The following is a 21,558-nucleotide window of genomic DNA, read 5'->3' as shown; positions in this document are numbered from 1 at the left end:
GGGAGCAAAGGGGAAATCTCTAGAGAAGTGCTGAGCTGGACCAGAGGCTGTACCTACCACTACCTTGGCTGAAGAGATAACTGTTCTGGCAGGCTGTAAAGAGGAACAAAAGGAACAACTCTGCAGATGACATGTGCTGAAGGGACAGTCTTTCAGAGTCCCCCTGTGAATTAAATATTGTGCACGGCAGCATGACAAAGCTGGAAGAATATACGGTCAGGACTTCAGACAAGGGGCTGTAGCAGAACTGTGGGAGATTGGAGGTAATGCATAATGGCTTTCTTATCCAGATAGGCGGAGATATTGGGGTGATTTCTGCCCCTGGGCATAGCATGTGGGATAAACAACAAAGGCCCTTTTTTTATTGATGGCGGGCTCCAGAGCTCCTGTGCTTAGGAAAGCCTATTGGTCTATGGCAAAGACCAGAGGTAAAAAGCAGGAATGTCAAGGGCTGTGCGTCGTATTTCAATGCTTTATTCTTTAAGAACCCATATCAGGAGGTAACAAACATGTGACGAGTTTCAGGTGTTGGTAAGCAAAGGGTGTGTACAACACCTGAAACCTGTCACATGTTACCTCCTGATACATAAAATGAATAAAGCATTGAAATCGCAAGCACTGCGCTAGACATTCCTGCTGTTCATGTATCACTGTGGATGCTGCTCTGCATCGTCAGATGCAGAAGGGAGAGAGATGAACTGGATATACGTTGTTCTTTTTTCAAGACTAGAGGTGATTTGATTGCTGCAGTACATGACAAAAAAAGACTCCTAGTGACCCGATTACAGACTAGGGGGACTCCAGATCTGTCTGTACAGCAAGTCTGCTGTTAGGGCACACTAAGGAAAGGAGTAAGATTTTATTACTATTAAACTGACCCAAAATCCTTCATGTACACTGAAGTTATCCTAAAAGTTAAGATCTACCCTTTTTACTATTTTTAAGCTGAATAGGTTATGCAAAGTTACAATTCTGGTTTTGTTTTTTGCATCCATCACTAAACATTGCTTACTGCATACGGTTTTGTTATAAAGGTTGCTTTAACTTACAATTCTCACACATAGACCTAGGTGCACTCTGGAGCTTACAGCATAGTGGTTTTTTTTTTGTTTGTTTGTTTTTTTGGTATAATTACTTTAAATTTAGGTTATATTGACTTTGAAGTCTGTATGGATTAAAAGATTGTAATGAGAAATTTAAAGTTAATAACGCTGGATAATACTATAATGCTTAAACTTCAAGCATGGGCAAGTGCTGACCCAACATGAAACTTTAGGACAGGGACAGTGCAGAGACAGGTTTAATTTTTTGATAATTTTGTTACATACACGGATGTTGTCAAATGACGTCTTGCTTGTGATGTCATACAACAGGAGCAGAGCTGGGGGTAGGAGAGAAAAGTTACCAGCACCAGTCAATGTCACAATTCTTTCATGTCATTAGTCAGTTCACATACCCTGTGCATCCCTGTAATAAGCATGTGTGACACTTCGAAAGCGTTCCTGACCAGCAGTGTCCCAGATCTGCAAGATGGAGATATGAAATATTAAAATTGTCACTTAATTTAGTATGATCTTGATATATCTTATTAGTCAATCAATGTAAAAGTAATGAAGTATGCATGTACGATATTTAGACTATTTGCTGGGCAACAAAACACATAAAACTCAACAAACGCATTATACATTACTTTACTATTCCAACTTTGGCCAGAACTACTATAGGCAGCCATTTTAACCCCTTCAGGAAAGGACCCATTGTGCCCTTAAAGGGTTACTCCACTGAAAAAAAAATTTTTTTAAATCAACTGGTGCCAGAAAGTCAAACAGATTTGTAAATTACTTATTTAAAAAAAATCTAAATCCTTACAGTACTTACCAGCTGCTGTTATGATCCACAGGAAGTTCTTTTCTTTTTGAATTTCCTATCTGCCTGACCACAGTGCTCTCTGCTGACACTTCCGTGCATGTCAGGAAATGTCCAGAGCAGGATAGGTTTTCTATGGGGATTTGCTCCTACTCTGGACAGTTCCTGACATGGACAGAGGTGTCAACAGAGAGCACAGTGGTCAGGCAGAAAGGAAATTTAAAAAGAAAAGAACTTCCTGGATCATAACAGCAGCTGATAAGTACTGTAAGGATTAAGATTTTTTTTATAGAAGTAATTTTCAAATCTGTTTCACTTTCTGGCACCAGTTGATTTAAAAAAAATAAATAAAATGCTTTCCAGTGGAGTACCCCTTTAAAGGAAAACTGACATTTAACTGGCTTATAGTTTTGGTGACCCTCTAACAATGCGTCTCTCACCAAAATCCATCCAGCCATTGTGGGGATATCCAGCAAAATGTATATATTCTAATTCTGGAAACAAGCAATGGGGATGTTCCCACTGTGCTTTTAGCAATACTAGGGTTTACATATCCTGGCTGTTCTGTCCACCCTCTTCATTAATATTCACTGCTCCTACAACACTAGTGATGATGCAGCTCCCGACTCCTGAGACACACGTATGTTTTTTTACGCGACCAATTGTATCAATTTTTCAACATTTCCAATGGGCAATGTGCCCTTAGTTTGAATACATGTGTATTTAAAACCAAAAGTGACCAATCCATGAGCCAAACTAATTAGCTCAAACACATCCCACTATTTAGAACACGGAGAACTTAGAAAAGCATTAACCCCAAGAGTACCAAAAATTAGCATAAAAAGATAAAGTTTGAATACACATGATGTTTAGATGCATAGAATCTAACAAAATAATATAAAATGATATAATAGGTACACTTATATTTTGAGCCAGTCTTCCCTATCCTTTTCCTCGCACTCATGTAACAAGGGAACAGGCATATGTGTTTGTTGGGTTGCTTTTTTTCATTAAAAAAACTCATTTTGTATCCCATCTCAGAGTGTCATGGAGAGGCGTGGGCCGGGGTCCACAACATCGCTCTGCTTACATCATGCCTACCCCTCTGGTACATGACATAAAGGGATCGTCTGGCCCTAAAGGGCCCTACACAGTTTGTCTACACAGGTGTGACAAGTGTGCTAGTGTTTAAAAACATCTCAGTCTCAACGCATGTGCACAGTTATACACATTGGCCCTCATTTACTATTCTAAACCCGACCTCTTTTGTCGGGTTTTTTTGTCGCATCTTTGTCTGCGCCATGTCGCAGACATCGTGCGCCAGTCTGCGACACGATGCAACATTTTTTCCCGACGGACCCGATGTGGATTCTCCCAAACCCGAAAAAGGGGCGTAACCCGACATTTCTGAGCTTTCCCACGTATTTATAAAGGTTTCCAACCCGAATTTGTTGAATTGTTGTGGATTTTTTCCCGACAGCTCAGAGGAGTTGGAAACCAAAACCAACAAAACCCACGTGCGACAAACAGGATGCGACATAATAATAAATACCAGGGGAAAAAAGCAGTCGGGTAAGAAAGCAAGATAGACTTACAACCCGATTTTCTTAGTAAATGAGGGCCATTGATGTCACATGTATGGGCAAACTACGTAGGACCACTATGGGCAGTCAAGCCATGCGTCAATCATCAGGAGGAACAGGCATGATGTAAGAGACAACATGAAAAACTTTTTAAATTAAGCCACCAACAAGAAACAAACAAAAGGTATGCCTGCCGTTAGCTTGCTAACTACTACTAGACTATGTGGACATTTAACAGCTATAGGTTAAAGAGTACCTCGCATGATCTTGTTAAATGTTATAATCCTCCCAGTTCACTGCCCCCATCATGACAAACCATCCCCTGCCTTTATTTTTATTATTTTTTAGTTTTCTACCTTGATATGGCTCTGTATCTCCTGCTCAGTCAGATTCACAGACTGGCTGTGACATCATCTGAAGCCTTACAGGGGAGAACTTCCTCCCTTAGCGGTTCAGTGTGAGATGAGCTATGATTGGCTAAGGCTGCACCTACCCCCCCCCCCCCCTCCCCGCCCAAGCATTTCCTGATTTTGGACTTCTGCCAGGCCAGCAGGAGTCCAAAGTCTGTGCAAAAGATTGGGGAAAATGTAGAGTATGGAGACACCTACTGGCAGCTTTTTTTAAACGCAAATAAAACATAGAACATTTTATAATTTTTTTTAACAAAGTACATTAGAAATATTTTTTATTTACTATAAGGAATGCAATAGCATACATTTTTTTAATGAGAGTGCCCATTTAAGTGACAACAGACATAGAGTGACAGAGGTGCCAATAGTAAGAAGGAGACAGCCATCAGTGACTCCGACACGAGCCTCTCAAATGAGACAGAGCGCCATAGATATTGGACGATCTACAGCCCCTAGTTCATTCCCTTTAGGGACCAGGAGGGGCAGAGGCACGAGGCACAAATAAAAGACACTTGGAAAAGGAAGACACAAGAGCGTTTCATGGAGAAACAGAGTACTTCTCACAATGTCATTAACATCACCAACACCTAACTACCTGCCAACTGTATTGCATTGCTATCTAAAGGGCCTAAATCTTGATTTATGTGAACCTTTTGATTTTGTACAGTTTGAAATTGATTTATGCAAGGCTACTAGAAAGATGGGGGTCCACAAGAGGTTTAATAAAATACCACTTATAAAGAAGAGGAAGTCCCTGCAATTATAGGCCCTTTAGGTTTTAAGGTAATTGGGTCCAGATCTAGGGAAGAAGATTTATGCATTGACACTTTATGTGAACTAGCTGAAGGGGAAGTTTCGTGTCCTACTCAGTCTGAGATTGAAGTATTGCATTTGACTGGAGGTAATTGTTTCAAGTTTGTTCCTGCCGTTCCGAGTGGCAGTCCTTTGGACTTGTTCACATGCACAGTTTTGCAGGACGTTAAAGGGGTACTCCGGTGAAAAACTTTTTTCTTTTAAATCAACTGGTGCCAGAAAGTTAAACAGATTTGTAAATTACTTCTATTAAAAAATCTTAATCCTTCCTGTACTTATTAGCTGCTGAATACTACAGAGGAAATGCTTTTCTTTTTGGAATTCTCTCTGATGAAATCACGAGCACAGTGCTCTTTGCTGACGTCATTATAATAATAACTTTTTTTTATTGTTGTCCTTAGTGGGATTTGAACCCAAGGCCCCAGCACTGCAAGGCAGCAGTGCTAACCACTGAGCCACCATGCTGCCCTTAGCATACATCTGCTATGCACGGTTGCTAAAATGGACAGGGATGTCAGCAGCGAGCACTGTGCTCATGATGTCAGTGTTCCAAAAAGAAAGGAATTTCCTTTGTAGCATTCAGCAGCTAATAAGTACTGGAAGGATTAAGATTTTTTAATAGAAGTTATTTACAAATATATTAAAAGTAAATGGGGCTCAAAGGTCAAAGATATCTGGTTTAAAATAATTTGTATTTATTAATATAGAATAAAAATGGATTAAATAGGGAATGTACAGGGCCCTTGTACTCCCCTAATTAATTTAATATACAATAAAATAACAGTTAGTCAATTGATACAGTGGTATAGTATCTGTCCAGCCAGTGGCAACTCGATCCCACCGATATAGTGATACAATGTAGCGCTTTGTGAATAGTGAATAGTCACTTAAAATCAATCTTTAAGCATCTCTGTATATACCGCACATCTAAATATCAAATCAGCCAGTTGGCAATAAGCTCCATACAATGCTCACCACTCCCGGGATACCACGGATCTCCCTTCGATGTAGTCCTGTGGGCCGGCTGTATAGCGTCTTTCGCCCGGTGACTTGCCTCAGTCAGGGATCGTGCTGCTGGAGTCTCGGCCGACTCCTAAGAGCGCAGCACTTGGTGGTGGGCACAGTTTAGGGGGACTGCAGCGCTGTCAAGCGGAGTCCCTTGGTCGGACCAACTGGGAATGATGGCGGTCAGCAAGCATCAGATCCTTATTGTAGATGGCCCGATTGGCTTTTCACTTGTGATTAATGTAACGGCTGGATACGGTATGCAGAGTGAGTGACCCGGCGGCGTTCCTCGTGCACAGGTCGCGCGCTCGGGAGATAGCGCACTGTAATAAATGCCTTGGATCTATCGGATGATCGCTAGTGCTGTCAGGCAGATATTCTATATTGTCAGGCTCAATATCGCATATTTTAAATCGCTGGACGCGTTTCAAAACCATCCTCTGTTTTTTCTTCAGCAGCGGAAAAAACAGGATGGTTTTGAAACGCGTCCAGCGATTTTAAATATGCGATATTGACTGAGGCTAGTCACCGGGCGAAAGACGCTATACAGCCGGCCCACAGGACTACATCAAAGGGAGATCCGTGGTATCCCGGGAGTGGTGAGCATTGTATGGAGCTTATTGCCAACTGGCTGATTTGATATTTTGATGTGCGGTATATACAGAGATGCTTAAAGATTGATTTTAAGTGACTATTCACTATTCACAAAGCGCTACATTGTATCACTATATCGGTGGGATCGAGTTGCCACTGGCTGGACAGATACTATACCACTGTATCAATTGACTAACTGTTATCTGTAGCTGCTACATTGTATCTGCTTTATTGAAGAGCTCTGAGAACAGGAATAATTGAATGAATATTTGCACTGTGCTGTTCTACAGGACTAGTAGATCGCCATATTGATAACACAGGCTCAAATCGCAGAATCATTTTATAGTTGTTATTTTTAGTTTTTAGTTGCTATTTTTATATTGGGATTATTATATTTTATTGTGTATTAAATTAATTAGGGGAGTACAAGGGCCCTGTACATTCCCTATTTAATCCATTTTCATTCTATATTAATAAATACAAATTATTTTAAACCAGATATCTTTGACCTTTGAGCCCCATTTACTTTTAATATATTGTCCGTATTTTTACACCGTGGGTATAGGTGTCTGTTGGGTTGCTCGGGTCTTTAGTGACGGTCAGACAGACAGGAGCCTCTCCATTGTGTTTATATTATTTACAAATATGTTTAACTTTCTGGCACCAGTTGATTTAAAAGAAAAAAGGTTTTCACCGGAGTACCCCTTTAAAGCTTTGGCGTATCCTCACATGAAAGGCAACTAATCAGATGGAGAGCGCTCAAATGGCTGGCTGAAATACCCCAATTAAGAATTTGTTAGGCGGATAAAGAGTGAAGTACCGTGGTTGTGTCAGTAGAGTACTATGAATTCATAGCTATGCACCAACTCCAGTACAGTAACCAGGACATACCAGTTGCTTCCCTCAAATTCTTAAAGGGGTATTCCAGGCAAAACCTTTTTTTATATATATATCAACTGGCTCTGGAAAGTTAAACAGATTTGTAAATGACTTCTATTAAAAAAAATCTTAATCCTTCCAATAGTTATTAGCTTCTGAAGTTTTCTGTCTAACTGCTCAATGATGATGTCACGTCCCGGGAGCTGTGCATTATGGGAGAATATCCCCATAGGAACTGCACAGCTCCCGGGACATGAGTCATCAGAGAGCAGTTAGACAGAAAACAAAAACTCAACTTCAGAAGCTAATAACTATTGGAAGGATTAAGATTTTTTTAATAGAAGTAATTTACAAATCTGTTTAACTTTCCAGAGCCAGTTGATATATAAAAAAAGTTTTGGCCTGGAATACCCCTTTAATGTATTGCCATCCTTCCTTAGAATCCAAACTAAGCAGGGTCTTATTTCGATCCGTACTGCAGAGAAATTGTTGCCGCTCTAACCTAAACATGCTAAGTGGTATTTTTTGCCAAAGATCCATAAGTCGCAGAAATGACCATTCATCCAACCATTCATCCAAGCCCATCTTTTCAACCGATCACTAAACACCGGCACTTTTCCTTTATCATTCAAACATTCAACCATCACACTCATTCTCAAAAAAAACCACATCTGTTGACCCATCCTCTTTATCCAGCTACCCTCCCTCCCTCCATCTCACTTCTTCACTTTGCTTCAAAACTCCTTTCATTTCACATCTACCTTGAACTGTCCTCCCACCTCTCATCCAACTCCCTCTTCGACCACCTGCAACCTGGCTTCCGTCCCCACCACTCTACTGAAACTGCCTTAACCAAGGTGGCCAATGATCTATTGACTGCAAAAGCCTCACACCAATACTTTGTGTCAAAGGACGAGGAGAGGTGAAGGAGAACAGTCGATCACTCTCTCCTGTTACAAACTCATCCCTAGGTATCACAAATCTAGTCCTCTCCTGGATCTCCTCATGCCTCACCAACCGCACACAGTGTCTCCAACTCTCATTCTACCTCCTCCTTGCCCTCTCACTGTTGGAGTCCCCATTGGCTCTGTCCTATTGCCCCTACTCTTCTGTATCTTCACCCCTGGCCTGGGACAGATTATAGGATCCCATGGCTTCAAGTTCCACTTCTATGCTGATGACCCTAAAATCTACCTCTCTGACCCTAATGCCACCTCCCTCCTATTCAAAATCCCAGATTGCCTATCAGATATACCTTCTCCTACCGCTTTCTCAAACTAAACAGAGAAAACAGAAATCATCATCCCCCCCACCCGGTTTATCAATGACAGTCAACTGTCAACACAATCCCCCAGTGTAACACAATCCCCTCAAATCTGCCTTGGGGTCACCTTCAACTTGGCACTGTCTTTCAAATCACAAATCCACTGCCTGTTCCCTTCACCTCAAAAACATTTCTTGAATCTGCTCATTCCTCAACTTTTGACTCAACTAAACTATTGGTACATGCCCTCATAATCTCCCACTTGGACTACTGCAACATCCTCCTCTGTGGCCTTCCATTAAAAACACTTCCATTCCTTCCAATCCATCCTCAACTCTGCTGCTCGACCAATTCACCTTACACCATGCTTCTCCTCTGCCTCTCCCCTAAGCCAAACCCTTCACTGGCTACCCGTTGCCCAGAAAATTCAATTTAAACTGTTTACCATGACATACAAAGCCGTGGACAATCCATCTCCTCCATACATCTCGAACTTGATCTCCCGATACTGCATATCACAAAATCTGAGATCATCTTGAGACCTCAGCCTATGCTCCCACCTGGTCCACACTTCACATGACCGTCTGCAAGACTTCTCCCAAGCTTCCCTCATACAGTGGAACTCACTACCCTGACACATCTGGCTCTCATCCACCATCTGGACCTTCAAAAGCAACCTAAAGACCCATCTTTTCAACCAAGCCTCCGACCTTCAATAATCCTGCTGCCACTGCACTATGATTGGCTACTTTACCACCTGTTATGACCTGCTGCCCATTAACCTACTCTTTCCTTCCAATAGATTGTAAGCCCTTGTGTGCAAGGCCCTCTCCACCACTGTGTCAGTCGGCAAGTTAACCTGTGTAATGTTCAATGTTCCTACGATAGTTTTATGTACTGTTACAATTATTATATGTAAAGTGACCTGGAACCAAGGGCGCAATATATAAAAGGGGTAATGAGAAAAAAAATTCTATTTTCTAATTAATTAAGATTTGGAGGGATTTAAAAAGGAAAATGGAGAGCATTTGGGATAAAGAAGTAGTTCTCCATGACACGTTTGTGTAATATGGGCTATAAGAAGTCTGATAAATGCACAAAATGTAAAAGGCAGGCTGGAGACTTAAAGGGGAACTCCAGTGGAAAAAAAAAGGTTTTCAAATCAACTGCTGCAAGAAAGTTAAAACAGATTTGTAAATCACTTCTATTTAAAATCTTAACCCTTCTAGTACTTATCAGCTGCTGCATACTACAGAGAAATTTGTGAAGTTCTTTCCAGCCCGACAACAGTGCTCTCTGTCTGTTTCAGGAACTGTCCAGAGCAGGAGAGGTCCAGAGCATGGGGATATTATTCTAATCTGCACAGTTCCTGACACGGACAGAGGTGTCAGCAGAGAGCACTGTTGTCAGAAAAGAAATTCACAAATTTCTGTTTTATATAGCAGCTAATAAGTACTGGAAGGATCAAGATTTTTAACTTTCAGGCACCAGTTGATTTGAAAAAATTAGTTTTCTATTTGTCTCCACCAGAGTTCCCTTCCCGGCTCCAAAGCTTTTTAGGTATTGGCATGAAGTGATAATGGAGAAACAGTAACTTTGGTCTAAGACTAGAGGTCAACATACAAATTTGTTTACTAGAGGATTACTCAGGACGTGAACTTCTATGTGGTCTGAAGGGAGTAATTAAAGGGGTACTCTTATCCTCTATCCAAAGGGGTGCAGCAGGGAGATTGCGGGGGTCCCCCAGCGGCACCCAGCATTTGTTTAGAGCATCGGGTGCAGCGCCAGAGGCTAATGATGTCACGGCCGTGCTCGTGACGTCACAGCTATGCCCCCTCAATGCAAGTCTATGGGAGGGGGCAAGACGGCTGTCTTGCCCCCTCCCATAGAGTTGCATTGAGGGGGCATGACCGTGACGTCATGAGCCTCTGCTCAGTCAGCCATCCAGCACGGAGTGAAGATTGCTTTCTGCACCAGATGTCTGGGGTGCCGCAGCAGAGATCGTTGAGGTCCCCAGCGGAGGTACCAATGCGATCAGACATCTTATCCCCAATCCTTTGGATAGGGAATATATATTATTTTGTGTGAGGCATGTTATTTTGAGAAGTTGGAAAACATCAAATACCCCCACACTGGAAGAGTGGAGGAATTGTGTCTTACATAGTATATTAATGTTATTATATACAGTTAAAAAAAGTGGCAAGCTGGAAGCGGTTATGAATAAATGCTCTTTTTGGTCCGGATTTAAAAGGAATTATGAATGTGATAAAATTATTAAATTAAGAGTATGATTGTAGGGGTGAGCTAATATTATGGAACGAGTTAAACCTTTTTTTTTTTTTAATCAGTGCTTGAGCTGTTATATGTACATACAGTCATGGCCATGAATGTTGGCACCCCTGAAATTTTTCTAGAAAATTAAATATATTTCTCACAGAAACACATGTTTTGCTATACGCGTTTATTCCCTTTGTGTGTATTGGAACTACACCAAAAAAGGGAGGAAAAAGGCAAATTGGACATAATGTCACACTGGGCTGGACAACATTATTGGCACCCTTTCAAAATTGTGGAAAGATGGAATTATTACTTACATGACAGCACCACCATCATGACAGCACCACCATGAGATTATCCCCTGTAGCTCTAATAGGAACAGTAAACACAGAGAGGTTAAATAGGCCCCTCCCCATCCACCCCTCAGTGGTTTTAAATCAACTAGAGCACAACAATATGTCTATAGTACTTATCCACATAGAAGGGCAGGAATTAAATTGTGCTGTCATGATGGACTCATGAAAAACGAATTATCGGTAAGTAATAATTTCATCTTTTCACATCGCCATAATGACCACCATGAGACATACCAGATAAACAGGTGACTTAAGGGAGGGACCACAGCTTGCAACACCTTCAGGCCAAAAGACAGATCTTGGGAAGATGTTACATTCAACCTATAATGGTTGAAGAAGGTATGCGGAGATGACCATGTTGCCGCTCTGCAAATCTGTTTGATGGAGGCTGAAGCTTTTTCGGCCCAGGAGACAGCTAGCACCCATATTGAGTGTGAACGAAGACCTTCAGGGACTTGCTTGCCAGAAGATTTATAAGCCTCCTAGATAGCTATCTTCAGCCACCTAGAAATTTAATTTTTCGAAGCTTTTTCCCCCTATTGGGCCCTTGGAATTGAACAAAAAGGTTAGATTCTTTCTCCAGGATTCAGTAATTTTCAAATAATGAATAACAGATCTTGTCACATCAAGGTTGTGTAAGACTTCCTCCTCCTGATTTTTTGGATCATTGCAGAATGAGGGCAATGTAATAGCCTGAGACCTGTGAAAATTAGTGACCACTTTTGTAAGAAAAGCTGGATTTAATTTGAAGATAATCCTATCATTCAGGATGATACAATATGGTTGTTCTGTCCAGCCAGGGTTCCATAACCATTTACCATTTGCCATAGCTTTTCAATAATGAGAGTTCATTAGCTACGTTATAGCACCATCTAGTGGTGTTACGTTGTATAACATCTTGTTTTTCCTGTTGTAATAATTCTGCCTGTGGGTGGTGCTACATATCGTGGGTTCTTGCAAGGCACTCTGGGAAGGAGAAAGGGCAGTCCTCAGTCTCCTGGACATAGAATCAGAGCTGTTTCTTCTTGCCTCTCTTCTAAAACTCCACCATCTGTGTAACAGCATATCTGGTGAGTCACTTACCTCTGTAACTAGGGCATTATAGTATGCACAGCTGTGCAGATGTTTGTATTACTACTCAGGAAAGTTAACTGTGTAGATGTTAGACTGTTAGCTAGCCATGCAGTCTTATGTACAGGCAGTCATTGTACCATGTGCTTCACTGTTATGTATGATGCATGCAGTTCTTATACTCTGTACTTATACATGTCTTTTTGTATTCTTATAGTTTTACCATCATCTATTCATTCAAGTACATATTCATTCATGTACTTATTACAACCTGTTGACCAATAAACCTGTTGAACTACAGAGAACAGTCCTCTTATTTGGAAGACAGGGATGGTTTATGCTGGATGTCAGACTACATACTGTGTGAACATGTAGGAAGACAGAACAATGGTTCTTCAATGGATAGAGCCTGGATTTCTCCTACTCTCCTCGCTGAGGTGACGGCAACTAACAGTGCAGTTTTGCAGGTCAATAATTTTACAGAGGTCTCAGAAAGAGGCTCAAATGGATGTTTGGCTAAGGCAGAAAGGACTAAATTTAAATCCCATGTGGGAGTCAGGTTAGATATTTTAGGTTTTAATCTAGAAATGTCAGAAATAATATTTTTTTATCCATTTAGGATCAGCTAGAGAGGTATCAAAGTAACACCCTAAAGCTGCCTTCTGAACTTTTAAAGGTACTGCTAGAAAGACCTTTTTATATACCCTTCTTGAAGAAAGTCCAGTATCTTAAGAATGTTCAAATTCAGAATGTCCGGTGGGGAAGGACCACACCATGAAATACATTTTTTCCAGTATCTTAGATATATAGTATATAAAAAGTTGAACCTTTTTTACTTTTTAGTAATTTATCAACCACCTTGCTGGAAAGACCTTTCTTTAGTAGGATCTGCCTTTCAAAAGCCATGCTGTTAACTGCAGGTTTTGTAGGTCTTGGTAACCTAGAGGTCCCTGTGTCAGAAGATTCTTCATCTGAGGAAGCCAGATCGGATCTGTTATAGAGAGATTTAGGAGACTGAACCAACCTCTCTTTGGCCACCAAGGGGCTATGAAGATGTGTTTCTCCGCTTGGATCTTTTGAAGCGCCTTCAGGATGAGAGGCAGAAGAGGAAATGCGTAAGGTAGAGGAGATTTTCTCTCGGATTGAGAAAGAAAACGTTCTGGACTTTGCAATTTCTCTTGTTGGCAAAGAGATCTATTACTGGGTTCCCCCAAACTCTCACTAGAGACTGAAAGACTTGAGAATTTAGTTCCCATCCCCCAGGATCCACTCTGTTCCAGCTTAGGAAGTCTGCTTCCTGATTTTCTACACCCTTCAGATGAACAGCTGTAAGGAAAAGAACATATGAAAATCTTTGAGGAGAGGTCTCAGAGACGAGAGTCTTGTTCCCCCTTGGTGATTGAGAAAAGCCACTATGGTTACATTGTCCGAATAAACCTTCACATGATGGTTTTTTAAGAGGTTTTCTGAAACTCTTAATGCCAATAAAAATGCTTTTGATTCCCGAAAGTTGGAGGAGTGACATCAGGTTTTCTGGGACCATGAGCCCTGAAGAAGAAGGTGCTCGACGTGAGCACCTCAACCCCAAAGGCTCGCGTCTGTCACTGTAACGGCAGGAGAGAGAATCCAATGAATTCCCATAGAGAGATTCTCTCTTCAGCCACCATTTGCAACCTCTTCTGTCCCATACTTTCAGAATCTCCCTCTCTTCGCCGCTCCTATCTGGAGGGAGGGGGGGGGGGATGTATATTCATAAGCCGGCGGCATTGTGGACGGGCAGCGCTGACGTCAGTGCAAGTTAAGCTACAGAAGCCCCGCCTGTGCCAGTTACAGCCAGATTTCCACATTTAATAAAACCAAGATTACGGGCGGACGGCGGGGAATCAGCGTCTCCCGCACTAGCCATCAGTACCTGTGGTTAGTGCGGGAGAAAACATGTGACAGTTTTCCTTTAAGATGTCTGATCTGAGATCTGTAAAACAAAATCTTGGAGGGGAAAGGCTGATAAACTCTATTCTGTATCCCTGAGATACGGAATTTAGAATGAAGGAATTTTTTGTGATAAGGGACCACTGTTGACGGAATAGAGACAATCTTCCCCCCAAAATACTCACTGCTTTTTGTTATCGAAATTGGGATTGGGGATAAAGACTTTGCTTTCCCACCTTTGGGATAGCTCCAGCGTCCTCCTTTACCTTTTCCTTTATATTCTTTGTTCTTATTAAAGGAATGAACATTTTTATTTTGTTTAGGTCTTTTCTGGAAAGGAAAATCTTTTTTCCTGTCAGCTGGCTGTTCTGTCTTTTGGCTCTGCTCTCCAAAAAATTCTTGATTACCCTGAAAGGGGATTGCACAAAGCTTAACCTTAGAAGTAGCGTCACCTTGCCAATTCTTAACCCATAGGGCCCTTCTAGCGGAATTAGATAAGGCAGTAGCTTTGCTGCAAATCTAATGGATTTTGTGGATGCATCCACCAAAAAGGCTGTGGCAAGCTTTAACATTGGGATGGAAAATAAAATATAAATATTTTCATTAATCAAATGGCTCTCTAATTCCTCTAGCCAAATGAAAAGAGAACTGGCTACTGTAGTAGCTGCATAATTAGGGTTGATTAAAGCCGAAGAGGCTTCCCAGGATTTCTTTAGAAGACCATCCATTTTGCGGTCAAGGGTGTCTAAGTTGCGCTGCATCCTCAAATGGGAGTGCAGTACTTTTAACCACCTTAGAAAGCTGCACATCCATTTTTGGAGGTTCACTCCACAGATTAACTTCATTAGGTTCAAAGGGCAAATGGTTGCCAAACTCTTTAGGAATTTGCAAGCACCTCTCCGGAGTCTGCCACTCATCTGTGATAAGAGATTTTATACTATCATGAACCAGAAAAAACTTTTTTTTTTTGAGGTTTTAGGCCATCAAACATTCTGTCTTGAACAGACATTGGTTCTGGAGTGTCAGCAATATTCATGGCATTTCTTACGGCAGTAAGTAATATGTCTATCTTCAGAAGAAACATAATATTTTTTATCATCCTCTTAGTAGGAGTATTCTGAATTTCACCCTCTTCTTCAGAAAAGGTAACACCAGAATTTAAGTCTTCATTAGAATCAGAGTCTGAGTCCAAAGTAATAGCAATTTTTTGCTTTTTTGATGGAGGAGGTTCAGCCACAGGCATATCAAAAGTAGCGGGAGCTGAAGTACTAGGCAAAGCAGTAGCTATGGCAGATTGTACTTGTTCATTAATAAGTGAACGAAGCTCATCCATAAAGGACGGGGATTCTTGGAAAACAATTCTGTCACTGTAGGCTTTGCAAAGAGGTTTAGGATGGGTATCCGGTAATAATACAGCACAGATTCCACATTTTTTGGACTTAGATTTGGATTCTTTAAAGGTTTCCTTAGAGGATTCTCTTTCTTTTGATTTCTTCGGGGCCTCATTGTCTCCCTAAGAAGGGAAAGGAACACCCATAAGAATCGAACTATATACTACTTGAAGAAAGGAAAAAACAACATAGAGCAAAGCAATATGGTGCTAACCCCAAAGAAACCACTGCCAAGAAAACACTATGTGAACATAAGAAAAAAGCAGCACAGAAAGTAAGTCAGACGTCAGACGCACACGCCCCAGCAGCATGGAGTCCGGAACGGCCAGGGAGCTTCAAGAAGGACCACGACCAGCCAGAACAAACCCCCTGCCGCATAAACCCACAAGAGGCGCTGCAGCAGGAGGAAGGGACCAGAAGGCAGCAGCCCAAAGGAAGCATGATCCAATGCACCACAGGGGGAGGAAGATGCCGGCATGACAGAGACCTCCGCTGCCTGGTAGCCCAGTCCGGAGCAGAAACCAGCCCTCCAGAGGTAAGAACTTAAATCTCAGTGTATGCTCCTAGGAACAGAAAACACTGAGGGGTGGATGGGGAGGGGCCTATTTAACCCCTACAGGACCCATGACGTACATGTACATCATGAGTCCGCTCCAGTTCTATAACACAAAGCCACGGCGGTGCCGCGTGCTATTAACCCTTTGGACGCGGCGTTCAAAGTTGATCGCCGCGCCCAAAGTGAAACTAAAACATTGCCAGTTAGCTCAGGGAGCTGTTCGGGACCGCCGCGGCGAAATCGCGGCATCCCGAACCGCTTACAAGACAGCCGGAGGGTCCTTCCCTGCCTCCTTGCTATCCGATCACCGAATGACTTCTCAGTGCCTGAGATCCAGGCATGAGCAGTCAAGCGGCAGAATCATTGATCAATGGTTTCCTTTGAGAAACCATTGAACGATGTAAAAGATCAGTGTGTGCAGTGTTATAGCCCCCTATGGGAGCTATAACATTGCAAAAAAAAAAAAAAGTGAAAAAAAAGAATAAAGACCATTTAACTCCTTCCCTAATAAAAGTTTGAATCACCCCCCTTTTCCCATAAAAAAAAAAAACAAAAAAAAACTGTAAATAAAAACCAACATATGTGGTATCGCCGAATGTCCGAATTATAAAAATATATCATTAATTAAACCACACGGTCAATGGCGTTCGTGCAAAAAAATTCCAAAGTCCAAAATAGTGTATTTTGGGTCACTTTTTATATCATGAGAAAATGAATAAAAAGCGATCAGTCTGATCAATACTAAAATGGTACCACTAAAAACTTCAGATCACAGCGCAAAAAATTAGCCCTCATTCCACCCCATACGCAGAAAAAATAAAAAAGTTATGTCAATTTTAAACGTATAAATTTTCCTGCAAGTAGTTATGATTTTTTCCAGAAGTACGACAAAATCAAACCTATATAAGTAGGGTATCATTTTAATCATGTAGACCTACAGAATAAAGATAAGGTGTCATTTTTACCGAAAAATGTACTGTATAGAAACGGGATCCCCCAAAATGGCGTTTTTTTGTTTGTTTGTTTTTTCAATTTTGTCTCACAATGATATTTTTTTCAGTTTCGCCGTAGATTTTTGAGTAAAATGACTGATGTCATTACAAAGTAGAATTGGTGGCGCAAAAAATAAACCATCATATGGATTTTTAGGTGCAAAATTTAAATAGTTATGATTTGTTAAAGGTAACAAAAATGCAAAAATGGAAAAACCCCGGGTCCTTAAGGGGTTAACCTCTCTGTGTTTCCTGTTATTATTAGAGCTACAGGGGATAATCTCATGGTGGTGCTGTCATGATGGCAATGTGAAAAAATACGATTGTTTCAAGCATGTGATGCTCCTTTAAACTCACCTGTCGCAAGTAACAGGTGTGGGCAATATAAAAATCACACCTGAAAGCAGATAAAAAGGAGAGAAGTCCGCTTAGTCTTTGCACTGTGTGTCTGTGTGTGCGCCACACCAAGCATGGACAACAGAAAGAGGAGAAGAGAACTGTCTGAGGACTTGAGAACCAACATTGTGGAAAAATATCAACAATATCAAGGTTACAAGTCCATCTCCAGAGATCTAGATTTGCCTTTGTCCACAGTGCGCAACATTATTGCACACATTGACTAAGTGCAAAAGCGTGAAATGCGTCAGATTTACAGTGTACATGCAAGTTATCCTATAAAGAATACCCTGTTTTACTTCAACCTGGATGCTGGACACGTTCTTCCTGGTATTGTCCACAGTGAAGCCAGGGGCAGGATCGGCAGGTCCGTGCACAGGTGTGGAGGCTGAGCTGGGTGAGCGGTCGATACTACTTGTTTTGGACTATTCCCCAATTATAATAGTGCTGTGTGTCATACTACTACTACCCCTGTTATACTATACCAGTGCTAGGTGGTAAGCACTAAAGCTAGTACCAAAGAATGCAGTCCCCTTGTACAGAGTTCCATTGTTCCCTATATACCATACGCTGTATAACTCAAGAGAGCATACATAGTCTATCAGGCCTTGTGAATTTTATGGCATTATTTAGACAAGTGCATTTATAGTAAGTTAAAATAACTCACAGTTTAGATGTAGTCCATGTGGAATAAATTTTTTTTCTTTTTATTCACTCATTTTCGTACAACATTTTCATCATAAGCTGAAGATGTTGCAGAGACGGCCACTTTAGTCTGGACATGATGTTCTGGGGGGGTCCTCCCCCTTACTCATGATACTGGGCTGTGTGGGCAGGAAGCTTAAATACCTATGCAAACACCTGCATTCATAATAAAGTAACACCTTGCTTTTACCAAGCAGACAAAAGCTAAAAAGCCTAAAATATATATAATAGTACTGGCATAAATACTTATAGAAATACATTAAAATTGCATTTTTCATTTATGCCATACAGCTCGAGAGTTTCCAGGTCATTAATCCAGTATACCTTGTGCTGTAATAACAAATATCGGTCCTTATTCACATTTATCTTTACCTCCTCTATGACCTGCCAACACAGGTCAGAGACTTCATATTTTTTTTATCCCTAAAATGCCTGGCGAGAATTGTTTCATAGAACTTTAATTTTTGTCATTCTTCCTCTTCTGGTTTCTTCAGTATGTTGCGTATAGCCGATTTATATTCAGTAATACAAGTTTTTATCTGTCTACTAGGCTGATCCCTATATGCCATGCCGCAAGGGCATTTTAGCAGATACATAATAATTTTCGTTAAACAAGCCCTTAACTGGTATCCTATATCCTTTTTTAGGGTGTTGAATATTATCTCCCTTTATAATGCTGCTACAGTGTGAACATGTAGGCACGGTAATGTGCCCTTTTTCCTCACAGATTGATTGACGATCCTTCTTTTTTGGTTTTAAATGGCCACTGTCATTAAAGTAAATTTTTAATATGTTCTTTTATTGATAAGAAAAATATTTGCAATAAACTTCTTTAGTAGGGTCTCACTATTATACTTTTTTTTAGCTTTGAATATGTGGCCACTAGGGGTCTTCCTCCTAGTGACGGTCCCATTCAGTCTCTGCACAAGACCAGACTTTGGACTCATCCCGGCCGGGCACGAGTCCAAAGTCAGTAAGTGTGGGCGGGACATCGGGGCTACACAGCATTAACTCTTTGCCCTGTTAATCATGCAGAGCGAATTCTGTGTGCAGCCAATCACTGCAGGGCTGCCTCTTCTATGTTGCACTCCCTAGTGCAAGCACTGCATAGAAGAGTGAGGGCAGATGTTCACCCGGCAGGGCTTCAGATGACGTTGCGCCTGCCGGGGAACGCCCCTTTCCGCCTGCCGTGGCTCACACAGAAAGAGCCGAAGACAGGGGAAAACAAGTGAAAAAGAAAACTTAAAAATGAAGGCAGGGGAGGCGTTATTATTAGGGGGTATAAAGATGAAAAAAAGAAAGTATAAAGCAGTCACCAGGTAAATTTGATAGAAGAGTCTTTATTTCAATGCGATCCAAACAGATACAAATCTGATATACAGTGGGGAGCAGAGGTGGTAGCGTGCACCAGGCGACAGGGGCAGTTTCTTGCACAGGGGCGTGCCATTGGGCCCACCAATGACCTGGTCATCAATGGGCCTGATGACACACCCCTGTGCGTGAAACAGCCGCCGTCACCTGGTGCACGCTACCGCCACCGTTCCTCACTGTATTAGATTTTTATTTGGATATCATTGAAATAAAGAATCTTCTATCAAGTTCTCCATACTTGCTTCTTTGCATCTTTATACGCTGGACTGCTGGAATCTCTTGCTTTATGTGCAGCAACGCCAGCTTTGATAGAACACTATACTCTGACTCGTCCGATAGGACTGCTTTCATACAGAGACCATTGCCAGGTATCTGTTCACTTCTATGTTTGGAATCGCTGGGGAGGAAAAAAAATTCTTCTTAATGACAGGTACTTTTGAAGTCACATCTTAATGGGGGAGATTTATCAAAACTTGCCCAGAGGAAAACTTGCTGAGTTGCCCATAGCAACCAATCAGATCGCTTCTTTCATTTTGCAGAGGCCTTGTTAAAAATGAAAGAAGCAATCTGATTGGTTGCTATGGGCAACTCAGCAACTTTTCCTCTGCACAGGTTTTGATAAATCTCCCCCAATATACTTAATCCTAAAGTTTTTCCTCTATTTTTGTACAAACAGGAGGGTCTTCAAAAAAAGTAGTATGTCGGTATCATATACACTTGGACTATGAGACAACTGTTGCCAGGCAGTTTAGGGATGCGTTGGCAGGTCCTAGAGGAGGTAAAGATAAATGTGAATAAGGACCTAAATAGAAAATTGTAATTGCAATGCAAGGTATACTGGATTAATGAACTGAAACTGCAAACAGCTGTCTCGGCATCCTGGGAGTTGTAGGTAGTTGCGTACCTCCAGCTGTTGCATAACTACATCTCCCAGCATGTCCTTCGGCGATCAGTACATGCTGGGAGTTGTAGTTTTGCAACAACTGGAGATACACTGGTTGGAAAATACTGAGTTAGGTAACGGAACCTAACTGAAGGGATTCCAACCAGTGTGCCTCCAGCTGTTGCAAAAGTACAACTCCCAGGGTACATTCACACTGGCGGGTTTACAGTGGGTTTCCTGCTTCAAGTTTATGCTGCGGCAAATTTTTCGCCGTAGCGCAAACTCCTAGCGGGAAACTCACCGTAAACGCCTGCCAGTGTGAATGTACCCTAAAAACACTACACTAACACATGATAAAGGGTAAAACACTACATATACAAGCCCTTACACTGTCCCCCCAATAAAAATGAAAAACGTATCATACGGCAGTGTTTCCAAAATAGAGCCTCCAGCTGTTGCAAAACAACAACTCCCAGCATTTTTGGACAGCCACTGACTGTCCAGGCATGCTGGGAGTTTAGCAACAGCTGGAGGCACCCTGTTAGGGGTATTCTACGCCAGTGATTTCCAATGTCCACCCCTATACAATCCCTAATTTAGTTCTCAAATGCGCATGGTGCTTTCTCACTTCGGAGCCCTGTCGTATTTCAAGGAAACAGTTTAGGGCCACATATGGGGTATTTCTGTACTCTGGAGAAATTGCACTACAAATTTTGGGGGGCTTTTTCTCCTTTTACCCCTTATGAATAGGAAAAGTTGGGGGCTACACCAGCCTGTTAGTGTAAAAAAATGTTTACACTAACATGCTGGTGTTGCCCTATACTTTTTATTTTCACAAGCGGTAAAAGGGAAAAAAAAGACCCCCAAAATTTGTAACGCAATTTCTCCTGAGTACGGACATACCCCATATGTGGGTGTAAAATGCTCAGCGGGCGCACAACAAGGCTCAGGGGTGAGAGCGCACTATGTACATTTAAGGCCTAAATTGGTGATTTGCACGGGGGGGGGCTGATTTTACAGCGGCTCTGACATAAACGCAAAAAAATTAATACCCACATGTCACCACATTTTGGGGCATTTTCTCCCATTACCCTTTGTAAAAATAGTAAATTTGGGGAAAACTGCACTTTAGTGAAGAAATTTATTTTTTTTATTTACACATCCGACTTTACCGAAAAGCCGTCAAACACCTGTGGGGTGTTAAGGCTCACTGGACC

General features: G+C 41.6%; 1 protein-coding gene across 7 annotated transcripts in view; it reads right to left on the bottom strand.

The window, feature by feature from the left end:
* The window catches only part of RAB37 (RAB37, member RAS oncogene family), a 157,073-nt gene that overhangs the window by 42,013 nt on the left and 93,502 nt on the right, over positions 1-21,558 (bottom strand). For all 7 annotated transcript variants that reach the window (XM_056549552.1, XM_056549554.1, XM_056549551.1 and 4 more), the window contains 2 exons: positions 1,457-1,523; positions 1,329-1,381 (listed from right to left, as the gene is read on the bottom strand). In XM_056549552.1, coding sequence (XP_056405527.1) covers positions 1,329-1,381; positions 1,457-1,523 — 120 coding nt within the window. The remainder of the gene's footprint in view (positions 1-1,328; positions 1,382-1,456; positions 1,524-21,558) is intronic.

This window comes from Hyla sarda, chromosome 13 (assembly GCF_029499605.1).
Source record: "Hyla sarda isolate aHylSar1 chromosome 13, aHylSar1.hap1, whole genome shotgun sequence".
Lineage (NCBI taxonomy): Eukaryota > Metazoa > Chordata > Amphibia > Anura > Hylidae > Hyla > Hyla sarda.
The sequence above is the reverse complement of the archived record's forward strand: the minus strand, read 5'-3'. Positions and strand labels throughout refer to the sequence as shown.